Here is a 14,140-nt window from a genome sequence, read left to right as displayed (position 1 = left end):
TAAATCCATTATTGGATAAAACTCACTCAATTTCTAAATTTTTGATTTTAAATAAAATTTTTACACCTATATTACATATACATATAATATTAAATAAAAAATAATTTAAACAGATTAAATTCGAATATTCATTTCTTTTTCAAAAAAAAAATAATAATAAAATACAACAAAAATTAATTCAATTGAAATCAAAGCAGTTGAATTGACAACAAGCAATCTATAAAATTTTGTTTTCATCAGCTTTCACATCTCATCTCAAAAATTTTCCAAAAATCAATAGCATAAATTTCAAATCACTTCATCATCAATTAAAATTTATTTTATAAAATCAAGTGCTATGTAAATTTCAAAAAAAAAAAATGGAAAAGAAAATTATAATCTTCAACTGCACTGTAAAAAAAATGAAGAAAAAAACAAAAAATTATTTTTTTATCAAAGAAATTCAATTTAATTTTTTTGTTTTTCTTGTTTTTTTTCCTTAATACTGCTATTTACTTTCGCCATCCTTTTTAAAACTAACAAAAGCGAAAAATAAGGATATTTGAAAAAGAAAATCTTTATCGTATAACAAAAATTTTTTTGCCCTTTTTGTTGTTTTTGTTCAAAAATCCTTTTCCCTAACTAACACTGTATGTGATTTGACTACTTTTCTATATTTTCAGTTTTGGGTTTTTTTTTAACTTGAAAAAAATTTTCACCTCTATCTCATCCCAATCTTTGCACACGCTAATTTTTCTCTCTTATATTTTTTTCTTTTTTTTTGTTGTTTTTTTTTTTATACTAGATTAAAGTTAAATTCCAATTTATGTCACATGGTAAAACCTTCAAGGTAATATAAAATCTAGTTTTTTTTTTTTTTTCAAAATTGAAAAATAAAACAAAGTATGTATATGAAATATAAACTTAGAAGTCTTATGCAATCTTCTGTTTACCTTTTTTGAACATAAAATATTAAAATGTATGTGTATACATGTATATATTATATTATATAGAAGTTTGTTTACATAATAACGTTTTGTAGATTAAAAGACTTTATTAGTTACACAATATAAATTTTTAACATTATTCTTATAGTTTTTTATACATATGTGTGTGTATATGCATTATATATGTATAATATATTTAAAAACAAAAGCGGGACATATAGGAAAAGTAAACAAGAAAAATAGGAAAAGTCAACACTATAAAAAGATAAATGAAAGATAACGGTAAACATATAGAATACATGTTATACACACGTGACTAATAAAAAGAAAATTTCATTGATTAAAGTATAAAAAATGCTTAAAAAAATTTACAAAATTTAGTAAACCGGAATTTAGTTCTTTTTTTTTATTTTATACGTATAAAAGGTATTTTAATGAATAATATATATAAGCGTTGGTGCTATATATTCTCTAATGAATTTTCATACAACTAGCAACTAAGCAATCATCTAGCGTCGCATAAATTAAGATCAAAATTTATATTAAAAAACGATTGTTTTTTAAAAAAAAAGTTCAGCTTACTCTTTTAGTACAATTTATTTGGACATTATATACAAGAAATAAGATTCTGAATGAAAGTGTAAATAATGTTGAGCTCCAAAATTAAATTCAGTAATCTCTTGATTAAAATCGTCTTTGTGAGCGAAAATTTATGGGTTACTTTTTACATAAGAAAAAATTAATTCTTTGAATGATTATCTTTAAAACAATCACTTTTAGTGAGGTTTAAATTATTTAAAGTAAGGATATGGTATTAAAAACTTTGATCGAATTTTTCAATGTCCACAAGACTTTATGGGAGAAATAAACAGAGAACAAACCAATAATAATCAAAGAATTGAACCCAAGCTGTTTTTAAACTCAGCTCATGATTACATTGCCTGCACTTACAGCTATTTGAAATATCTAGTGTACATACAAAAGTAAATAAAATGTTCAAATTGCAGAAGACTGTTTACAAATTGTCAAAGATCTTATAGACTAATGCAAAGAACATACAAACGTAATTTTTGGATATTCAATAATATGGTAATTTTTAAAAAACCTTTCGATACATTAAGCAATTTTTTTTTAAATATCTGCCAAAATAATGCCTTAGTGGCTTCCTTCCCTACAATATTGGTCAAGCTTGGTATTTTGAACAATTTTGAGAACAAATTAAATTTTCGAAATATTTTATGGTTAAACTTAATTTTCAAAATTTATAGTTTTCTTGTCTTCTTCTTGAGAAAATTAACTTAACAGCTATAAGTGAAGTCATTTAAGTAATCAGTATTATCATAGAAAACTTAACCAACTATTGAAGTCACAATTTAATATATAAGAGTAATTTTGATTCATTTAATATTTAAATAGATTTTGTTATAAACGGAAAAGGAATGATTTACATGTATATTTTATTCTTGATTACACTACCGGCTACCGACAGTCAGTACCCAATTTTATTTCAAATGAAACTAAAAGGTAATTTTCTAAAAGTAGGCTAAAACCGAATTTGATGGAAAATAAATGTTTTTATTTTCTAAAAAGAAAAACCATTCAATTTAAATTTTACCAGGTAAATTTAATATAGAGAAAGAGAAACTCATTTTAGTTTTTCGTTTTCTTTATAGGAATTCAGGAAAAGGATTAGAATGATTTTGAGGATTACAAAACTTCATCATCATTGATAAATCTTTTGGTGGTATTTTTAGAGTAAAATAAAAATTTTGAATAGAATAATAGACAAGAAATTTTTTTTTTGCTTTTCATTTTTATTACTTCTTTTCTTCTTCCTTTTCTTGAAGTGTTATAAAATTCTCCAATATATGTACATATACATACATATTTAAAGAAGAAATTTCATAGAAATGAAAAGATTTTCAATGAGTCCTTTTATATATCTAACGTGCCAGGAGCATTACAATTTGAAAATAAATTTATTATTTACTGCAGAATGCAAGCTAAATTTAAGATTTCTCTTTTAAAAAAAAAAAATTATTTTATTTTTTGGTTTGCACGTTATACTTACACTGCACATACATAGATGCTTAAAAAAATATATATTTAGTGTTCTATTCGTACTTAAATCTTTAAATATGTGTGATTCACATTACCTATATATCTACGTATTTATATGTACATTTATTTGCAAGTTCTTTTTTGCCATACACATTGAATATATTTTTTAATTGCTAAAGTAAGTGGTTATTATTTTGGTTAAGCTAAAGATAAATATAAAACACAAAGAAGACTAAACAATATTTTATCTGTATGTGTATATAATATATGTTTTAATTATTATTAAATATACTGTTGGAGATACAGTGTGAATTTTCCAGGGTACATTGTGCATGCATACAAACATTTGAGAAGAGAAATTTTCCGAAAAATATTCAATGCAAATTAATGGCACATTTAAACAAAGCCAAATTTCATATATTTTTGAAAATGTGAATTTCAATTTTGCTATTTAGAATTTCACACAATTTACTGCGTTTTCTTCAAATCAACTGACCTGCTTTGAATAATTTTTTAAAAAATCGAGCAATATTGCCTTCGAGATGATCAAAAAAGCAAACTAATAAATTCCCTGAAAAATCTTTTATGGTTTCTTCTCTCAACAACCAGTATTTAAATACCAATTTTCACAAATACTCACTATTTATTCATTTCTCGGACATTGCCTAAAATTCGGTAGAACACTCCGGTTAGAAAAACGATAAAAACTTTAATTGGAGCAGCGGTGGATCTCAATCAAAATAAAGAATACTTGCGCGATCAGTAAAGCCTATTTAACATGTTTACAAACAAAATCTGCTTATCACATTCACTAAATTGATTACGTATGAAAAAATTACATATTTTTAGGTTCGCAGTACATTGGAATTCATTTTATACGAATGAAAATATTTTTGCAATTTAATAACAAAAAATGCTTTTCAAAATAACTTCCATTAGTGGGTTGCCATTCAATCTCAAGAAATAATTAAAATTGAACTGCCACACCCTATACAATTTCAATTTTACATTGTGTCTCTAATATTTTGTATTGTATAAATTTTCATTCATAATTTTATTGATTTCACGTTATTTAATTATTTTATGGTATATTTTTTTTCTGAAAGAAAATAAAATTAAAATGAAAATCAAAAAGAAAAGAAGTTCATAGAAATTTAATCCTTCTCGCTCTACATTTTTTTTTTTTAAAAATTATTAAGTCAGCTTATAACTTTACTTTGTAAAGTAGGTGGGTATATATGTGTGTAATGCATACAATCATATTATGTGTTATATTATAACATAGAAAATAATCTGAAATTGAAATTAAGGGGAGTATTAGAACCTATTTTCATTGTGTACAATTAATATAGTAGGTGCTTTCTTTTGTATTGTTCTAAAAGTAAATAGATTTTAAATTCAAGAAGCACATTAGCTATAATAAATATTTTTTGTGTATAAAATAGATTATGGTATATTTAACGTTTATAATACACGATTTCATTCATCTGCGATTTTATTGCCGCTTTTAATTTAAAATTCTTTTTTATTTTCTTAATTGCTCCAAACAATTTTTAAATCTTCTATTAGTAATAATTTTAGTATGTACTTCTTGCGTAGAATGCATAATGGAATGGAGCACAGAAGTTTGTACTGCATTGTACTATTTAAATGGCTATTATTGAATACATTTTAGCCATCATCATAGCACCTATATTTTGAAATTAAACAAAACTTTTACGAATTTATTGCTCAAAACTCAAATATTGAGAATTCAAAGGAACCCAAATTAAGTGTTATAATACAATTTTTTTTATTTCATAGTAGACATTATAGTTTTAATATAATTATTGCGATTCAATATTTAAGCCCTCATTATTAAACAGTTGCTTATATTACTTTCTATTAAGGTCACTTATTTGTTTGTTGAATAGAAAGGCAAAATTGATTTTCTTGATTACGCATATTACTTTGCTTAATAATAATTTTATTTACAAAATATTATTATTTATGTATATACATGTATGAATGTATTTAATTGAAATCTATAAAACATAAGCGTTAATAATACCTTTAAATAATATACTTTAAATTATCAATAAATAATGTTGACTGACCCAAATGGAATGTGTACCGCGTCTAATAATGTTCTTTGCGAAGATATACGTGCATATAGAATCGAAAAATATATTATATAAGGGAATTGAAATGTAAGTAAATTTAATAATATTCTTTGTATGTATACATAAAATTATGTATGTATGTTTGTATTTAAACATTGCACAGCATAAATTTTTTTTTTAAAACCATTCAATATTTCAAATCAAATTCAATATAGTATTATCACCGACCCAAAATGCATGCAATAAGGGAGGTTATTGGATGGCATCTTAGTACTGAAGCGTAAATAAAAATTTTTAGAGAGATGTCATTGTGTGTACGCGTGTATCTCAAGTTCGGCTGAACCGATTTTGCAGATATTTTGTAAGAAAGTTAATTTCGGCTATATCACAGATTAACCAATTTCGGGATGTACCAGGATGCGGGAACTTGATTTTTTTAAATTTTATGGAAATGTCATGGTCTTGACACTGAAAGAGGCCGATTTTACTTTTTCTACCATATCTATGGAACTAATTGATATAAATTCTCGAAATTTATTATTTGAGCTCTGATTATTGTTGTAAACAAAGTGCGGTCGGTTATATGACTAGCATATTAGATTTTTTTCAAATGAATTGAAAACATTTATTTTCTCACCATATTTTAATTTTTTATATTATTTTTCACTATTTACAAAGCCTACACAAACTGGCTATCAACAATGAAAGCATTCATAAATGCTAAAAGCGTTCATTGAGCTCACAATATTGTAAAAGTGCTCATTGGGCTCATCAACATTTACATTTTCGTTACTTTGAATTAATAAAGTAAATAAAATATCAAAGCTCTTACAAAGAAAATTTCATTTCGTTTTTTAAATTACACGAATTTTTAAAAAACCTTATAATGAAGTCAACCTCTGCAATAAGAACCCCTATAAATATGCCAACAGAAAAAGAAAGCAAAAAAAAATTCTAAGAATTTTCTTATATGATTTGCCAAAATTATCTTGCAGATAAATTAAAATTAATAAAAATTTTTACTCATATAAAAACATATAAACATGGTACAATTTATGAAAATTAGGTGAACATTGTATACAGGTGAAAATAAAAAATATACCGCGAACCCCATAATATTTACAAAGTTGTATTGGGGTTTTTAATTTTGAAAATATTTTCCAACAAAAGTAAAACAAAAAAAAAACAAAAATAAAAATTAAATAAATTTTTAAATAAAAATAAAGGTCAAAAATTGAGGGTATCCTTTTTGCCATGTAGATGCCATTTTCCCTATTATTTATTTTAGTTTTTAATCTAACAAACAAAAAAAAAGTCATTTCTATGTTTAAGAGCTTTATTTGCATTTAAATTATCAAAAATTCTAGTTTTTTTTCTTATAAAATTATTTGAAGGGATGCACTAATATTTTAGGTCTTTACATTAATTCTAAATATTTTGTATAACAATATAGAGACTAGTTTTATATATTATTTTCTATATTCTAGAGAAAAATAAAAAACAGAAAACCTTTATGGCCTGCATATATTTAATAAAAAATTCTAAAAAGATCGTGAAGTTGCCTAACCTAATTTCTATCTAAAAGAAATTTTTTGATTCATAAAAAGATAAGTGTATAATGTTAAATTTAAAAAAAAAAGTTCAACATGATTATTAAAAAATTTGGTACATATGCAATTTTCATAAACACATTTTAAAAATTCTCAGCCTGTGAAGGCTTAATATGGGAATGTCATAAGAAACTTTTGTAACAAAGTCTACATTCGAAAATGTTTTGTGATTGTAACATTTTATTACTTAAACGATTTTGGGAACAATCGAATTGTATTATATTAATGATTAGTTATAGCGCCAGGTAACTGAGTGGTAAGATACTCATCCGTCGCATTAAACTCTGAAAACTATTTATATTAACACCAACAATACCTCCCGCTCCCTCCGCCACAAAAGTTCCAAGGAATAATTATGGATTTTTAACATCCTATATTACACTATATTACAAATATTTTGTTGTGGAATTGTTCAGTACAACGTTATATGTACCCGAAACATGTAATTCTATAATTCAAGATTTGTTCTTCAAAATAGTAACGAATTTTTTTCCGAATCATTTGAATAACAACATTTTCTATGATCTAAGCTTAGTAGAAACATACAAACATAAAGTGCATAAAAATTTGTTTTATTATTTTTTTTAATTCTCTATCTCGAATTTTCCTAGAAAATGTTTTCACCGTCATAAAAATTATAAAATAAAAACCTCACATTTAATAAGTTTATGAATTTTATTTAATATTTTTAATTGAAATAGAAGGCAAAAAAATTATTTGCATACTATAGAGAAATTGAGTATAAAATTGGGTTAGAATTAAAAAAAAGTGCAAATTTTTTTCAATTTACCTAAAAGGAAATTTTCCACATTTTAAAAATAAAAACGAAAATCATCAGTTTCCTAAACTTTTTAAAGAAATAGCTTAATAAAAAAAATTTTAATCAAGAAAAAATTGTATAAATTTTTAAAAATATTTTTCGTACATATTTAAAAATTTAAAATTTTTGCAAAGACCTGGTTGTTTTCAGACAAATCATGTGTTTAATTTTAATAAAATTACGAATAAATAACAATTAAACAATTGTGTTTGCAGTTAATGAAACATGGAGAAATTTGAAACAAAAGGACTGATTATTGAATTATTTTCAAAGTTTTAATTAACTTTAAAATTATTTCTAAACTTTTAATGCAATGCCACCTAATCATAGATGGAAGTCAAGAACTAATATGAACTGAAGATTTATTTGTACTTTTTGGAGATTTTTCATAAATGGTTTTCACTGCTTAATAAAATTTTGTAGATTTTCTGTAATCTTGATTTTGTAAGTAACGAAAATGGAAAGATTATCCTGTTAGAATGTATTAGGTCCCTGATTGAATTCCAGTTAAAGTAGAAATTTTTCTACCATGACTACTTTAAAAAAAAATTACTTGTACTCGTATTAGGTGTTAAGAAATTGAATACAACGAAAACATAATTTTTCGCAATTCAAAACTAATGTTTTTTTTTTGTAAAATTAAAATAGTTGATGGATTAAATTGAATTTTTCAAAGATCTTTTCAAGATTCGTTAAATAATTCAATTAAAACTAGAGTTTAAAATTATAAACTCTCAAATCGATAACGATTGTGCGAATTCTGTCTTATAATTTCCAAATAGCGAGTACGAACAAAGAATGATTAATTATTGGTTACTCCTCTTCTTAACTGGATTTACTTATATAAATTATTATATGTACGATTTTAATTTTACAATTAATGTGTTAAATTGACAGTCTAAAATGCTTTCGAAACACCAAGTGCACCTGATTTTAAAAGTAAAGATTCATGAAATTATTGAAACAGAAAAAACTATTGCAATATGTTATACTATACACTATAGGATACTATAGGAAATATAATACTGCAGGAAAATTTTTATTTCACGAATATAGGCTGCTAAATTATAGCCAAATATTATATTACGAATAAAATGAACAATATTTTTTCTAGAAAAGCAGTACAACATTGACTTTATAATAGTTGAGTCAAAGATTAAACTCAACCTTTTTAATCCAGTAAAATCCTGTTGGGTGTTACTTCGAGTTCAAAGAATTTCACATTTATATAACGTTTATATTGTATTCGCCATGAGCAATAGTCTATTAAAAATTATTATACGAAATTATTATATCTACATTTAATTACTCACTCCAATTCACGTTTTATATACAATATTCATATGTTTGCAGTTGCTCCTTCTCTTAACATAACTGTTCCATAATATCCTCGAAAATTTACACATATTTCCTTGCCTTATATACTTGTAATATTTAACTTAATAATTTACTTTTTCAAAATATACAAATATACCTACATTTCGAACTCTCAATCACGTGGAAAATTTCAAACCATTTTCAAAAAAAGAGAAAAATAAAATCAAAAAGAAGAGAAAAAAAATTTCAATGTTAACGTTTAAAATATTTTCGTAATTTCAATTAGTAAGCATTAGAGAAAATGTATAATACTTTGTGAAAACTTTTAACATACAAAAAAAAAACAACAAAAAAAACAGAAAGAGGAAAACTCAATTTTAGTCATTTTCAATTCAGTGTAAAAACATTATACAAGTTTTTCTAAAGTAGAAATTTACTTTATACTGCGAAAGTAGCATAATGGAATTTTTTTTTCTCTCATTTTTAACTTTATTTTTTATGAATTATGAAAAGTAAAGTTGTGAAAGCAACAGTCTCGAAAGTTTTTCACATTAAATGCTTTTTCTTCGTTTCGTTTTGGTTTCTTCTCTTTTACTCATTACATAAGTTTCCCTATACATTTTCCTATAATTTTTTCAACAATTTTATATAAAATTTTTTCTATATAGCAGACTGATATATGTAAAGTTATGCATGTTGTATAAGTTTTTTAAAATATAATTAATTTGGAAAAAAATGAGTTCTATACCGAATCATCAGTTTATATTTTCAAAAACTTTAAATTTAGTAAAAATTTTTCAAATGAAGAAAAAAAAAAATATTCATAAAACAGGGTAGTCTTAAAAAAAGTTTTAATCAGATTTTAAAAATTTTGACGTTTATAACATTAAAATTGAAAGGAAAAAGAATTTCTCGACAAAGTTTTACATAACTAGTACTAAATAGTATATAAAGTAATTTTAATATTTGAAATATTTTTATTTTAAATTATTTGAAAATAATGAATTTTTTAAATAATTCAATTGATGCGTTCCTCTTACGGGAGTATAACAATAATAAAGTACAACATATTTAATAATGCAATATGTAATACGTTCAATATGTGTCAAATTCCTTTCAAATTTATATTAGGAAATAGTCATTTTGTATTTTTTGTAAGAGTGCCGAAAACATTAAGCATGCGGTTTGTATCTAGAATACATGGTAAAGAATATAGTTCGAAATTCAAACATTAAAATGAGGTGCTCAGCACATTAGTGGCCTACTGTCAAAAATTTCGAGCAGATTGCGACTAAAATATTTAAATATTTAATTTTAAGAAAATTTTAAAATTCTTTTGGCCATTTCAGTTCTATTGAATATAATAATTTACTTTTGCAAAAATGTTGGATAATACGCCGACCGCCTCAAATGTTAGTTAAAAAAAAATTGAAAAAAAAGAGTTCAAAAAGGTTCGATAACGCTCTTGATATTTTACAATGTTTGTGATTCTGAAAATACACCATGTTGGCACAAATTCAATTTGGTAAAGCAAATAATATTAACTACGCCAAAGTATATGCAATTTTTCTATATTTTTGGGGGAATTTATTTTGTTATCCTCAAGGTTTACATTATTTTGTAAATTAGATTGTTAAAAATTTTGATTTAAATTAATTTATTTGAAGTAATTTTTAAATTAGTCTTTAATGAAAAAAAACACTATACTATATTATATTATAAGATTAATTATTACAACCGCTATAAAATGAAACAAGCCATTTAAGCCTGGAAAAAGAAAAAACACTCAAATCATCACTCAGTGCCCGAAAAAAATTGTCTGAAATAGTTGCAATATGTAAAATATTAAGGGAACATTAGGACATAAATCAATATTGAAATATTAATTATAATAAAGTTGGGTCAAACCAATGGTTTGTATTGTAGCACTTTTCCCTTCAACAAGTGAAAATTCTGCTTTTAAATACAGTCTATGTATACCTATCACACTATTAAAAATATTTTCATTCATATACAAAACTCTTTCTAGGATTGCATATTTTTAGGATGAACGATTTATGCAGTCTTTGAAATAAAGCAAAAATTAATATAAAAAGGGGTTAACATAATGCTCGATTTTAAGGGTTAATTGTGTGAGTTAAGGAAAATAATTATATTTTTTAATGTCATGGAATTTACCGTTAGCTTTTTGCGTTTATAGAAATTTGAAAAAACGTGCGATTTCGGAAATATAGGGTGTCAAAAATTCAAATTTTACAAATTTCAAGGGGCGATAACTTGAGAGGGGGCGGAGATGGAAAAAAATTTTCTGCTAACGAAATGGACTATTTGTTAATGTCTAAAAGCCCCTAAAATTTCAAGCTTTTACAAGCTGAGGTCTAGAAGAAAAACGACATCAAAAATTTGGAAAAAAAAAAATTTAGATAACGGTAGATTTGGATGGCCATTTTGTTCTTCTAAAGTTTGAATTTAGTATACCGCGCTAGGGAAAGCAAGCCGCTGCCTTTCTGCGTTTGTAAAATTTCAAAAATGCTTATGGTTTCATTGCAACAAATAGTTAAAAAAGGCCATTTTTAGGGTTTTGGGGGCGTATAACTTCTAGAGGGGGGGAGATAGGTAAAAATTTTGTTCTACGGAAATAAGTTTCTAGTAAAGATCTATGTACATATAAAATTTTAGCTCTCTATCTTCAAGGGTGTAGAAGTTTTGTAAACAAAAAAAGTGTCCACGGACGGACGGACGGACGGACGGACGGACGGACGGACAGACAGAGTGAAACTAATAAGCACTTTTTTCAAAAAAATTTTTGGAAAAGTGTTAAAAATGATGCTTGCCTTTGTAGGCTATTCTATTGCTGATCTATTTTATGACATGTATTGAATTTCCTAAGCATATTATTAGTTTTTCAAATCTTCAGAATTCAGATAACAAAGAAAATAAATGTAGGTTTCATATCAAATTAAAATCTTTTAAATTTTTAGTTATTGTATTATTGGACATAGAATTATAGTTGAATTGCAACGTTAAGAAATCAATAAGTTCTTATTCACCATCAATATATGGGCCGAACAGAAGAACGAATTTCAACACTGTTTCATTAGTATTGAACTATGTATACATTCAAAAGTTTCTATTACTTCATATTTCAAAGAAATTTCGCTTCAAAATATGATAAAATAGAAAAAGAATGGGTGAGGAAAATTCTCTTGACGTGTATAATTCAAACACCAGCCCATTCAAAGTCCTTATACATAAAAATCTCCTTTTCCGTTTCATAAGAATGCTTTTACTTACATCTTTACTGCCATTTAATATTTACTTTGTCAAAAGTAACGTAACACTATCCTTGTAACAGTGAAATTTTAATTTATAACTCTTGCTTTTTTTCTTACAATTATACACTGTTTATAATGACAGAATAAGTAAGTAAAATTATAAAAACTAATTCAGAATTTTTTCTTACTAAAGTTCAAGTTCAAATCTCGTGCATAATGAATATTTCCGAAAAACTTATTTGAAATTCTTAAAGAAAAATTTTTCATAATTTCACATGTTAACTTACGTTTATTCTACATACACATGCATATAAACAACGTGTATGAGCATTTATAATGTATTATACGACATTAATAAACAAAACTTATAAAATGTTTAAAGGTGTAATTTAGTTATTAGTGTCTACAATTTTTACTGTAATTTTGTTGTTTTAATGACAAACATAAGAAAAGTTTTTAATTATTTTAAATTTTTCCCCCTCTATTGCAGTTTGTGTTATATTTTCTTTTTTGTTAGAAGAAAAAATTGAATTATTATTTTTTATTACAGGAATGGAATGATATGAATCTTCGGTGGAATTCTAGCGATTATGGAGGTGTTAAAGATTTAAGGATACCGCCACATCGTCTGTGGAAACCAGACGTCCTTATGTACAACAGGTAAAAAAAAACAATTTTTCTATTATAAATTATATATCTTTGCACTTAACATAATAGCGAAATACAACACACATACATAAAAATACAAGACTTGAAAATTATAACTCGTTTATGCGATTAATATTGCAATGCAGACGTACACAAATCGGTTGATGTTTTCAAAAATAATAGAGAAAAATATTCTAAAAAAAGTTATTAATTTTATAAACTAAAAATTCATTTGAAGAAATTTATCCTTCTGTTTTTTTATTGTGCATTTGCTTAAGTATTTGAATTTGGAGAGAGTGATAAGATTTTTATGAATCCAGCTTCTGAGCTGGAAAAATGGTACAGCCATCATTCTTTTATTTTAATTGGTAAAAATCGCATAATTATTCATTTTGACTTACATTTAGACATTTCTGCGAAATATGAATATTCTACACATACAATCGACTCCCCAAGTAATTTTTTCCAAAAATTTAAAATACTTTTATCTCTAAATGTGTTGTTGCGGTTGAGCTTTTGTGCATTTGAATGCCTCTACTTAATGTGAAATAAAAATTTCAATTTTTACTAAAAATTTTAACTAGCGAATAATGTTTCAAATATTTAGTGTTTTCATAACTAAATTTTAATATTCTATAAAATTATTAAGATGCTTAAACCCTTCTAGAAACCTTAATGAACGTTATGTACTCCGTATATATTTATTTTTACGTGAAGTAATTAATATTTCAATATTCATTTCACATCAATAATTTTAACGCGAAACAAGTCCTTCCTATGTAAACTTATAGGATAGAAATTGAATCAGGGAAACATCAAAATTAAATATAAATTTTGATGTGCATAGTTGAAAGCGATATTTTAATAAAATTTTTAATTTTCGTAAATTTTCATAAGGTTTATTAAAATTTATTCAAAATTTATTTATATTTTTGACATTGCTACAATATTACTTCCTAGCATGTCTCAAATATCTTGCTATCTTCATTAATATTTTATAAAATTTTCTATCAATTTGAAAATATTACCAGTATACTTAACACATTAACACACCTTTAAAATTTAATAAACAAGTTTTTGAATTTATTTTATACAAACAACAAAATCTTCTGACTTACTAGGCATATATCATGATATAGAGACAAAATAAACATGTATTTAAATATTAAAATGAAAAAGAACCACATAATCCCAATTTAAACAAGCTCTTCAAACCACAGAAAAGGACCAAAGATAGAAATGAAGACAAAAGCAAAAATTTTCATTAAAACTTCCTATATTATAAAAACGTGAATACCATATTCAAAAATAGGTTGACGTTCTACTAAGGCTCTATTTAGTGCTATTATTACTACTCCACTACATATTTTGGTTTGATTTT

At 24.8% G+C, this 14,140-nt stretch overlaps 1 protein-coding gene across 1 annotated transcript in view; it reads left to right on the top strand.

Annotated features, from left to right (window-relative positions):
- The window catches only part of LOC129618649 (neuronal acetylcholine receptor subunit alpha-7), a 234,127-nt gene that overhangs the window by 92,598 nt on the left and 127,389 nt on the right, over positions 1-14,140 (top strand). Inside the window, exon 3 of the mRNA XM_055533529.1 lies at positions 12,662-12,771. Within this exon, the coding sequence (XP_055389504.1) occupies positions 12,662-12,771 (110 nt within the window). The remainder of the gene's footprint in view (positions 1-12,661; positions 12,772-14,140) is intronic.

This window comes from Condylostylus longicornis, unplaced genomic scaffold, assembly GCF_029603195.1.
Source record: "Condylostylus longicornis isolate FDR11 unplaced genomic scaffold, ASM2960319v2 ptg000010l, whole genome shotgun sequence".
In the NCBI taxonomy this organism is placed as follows: domain Eukaryota; kingdom Metazoa; phylum Arthropoda; class Insecta; order Diptera; family Dolichopodidae; genus Condylostylus; species Condylostylus longicornis.
This window is presented reverse-complemented; position numbering and strand designations above follow the sequence as displayed.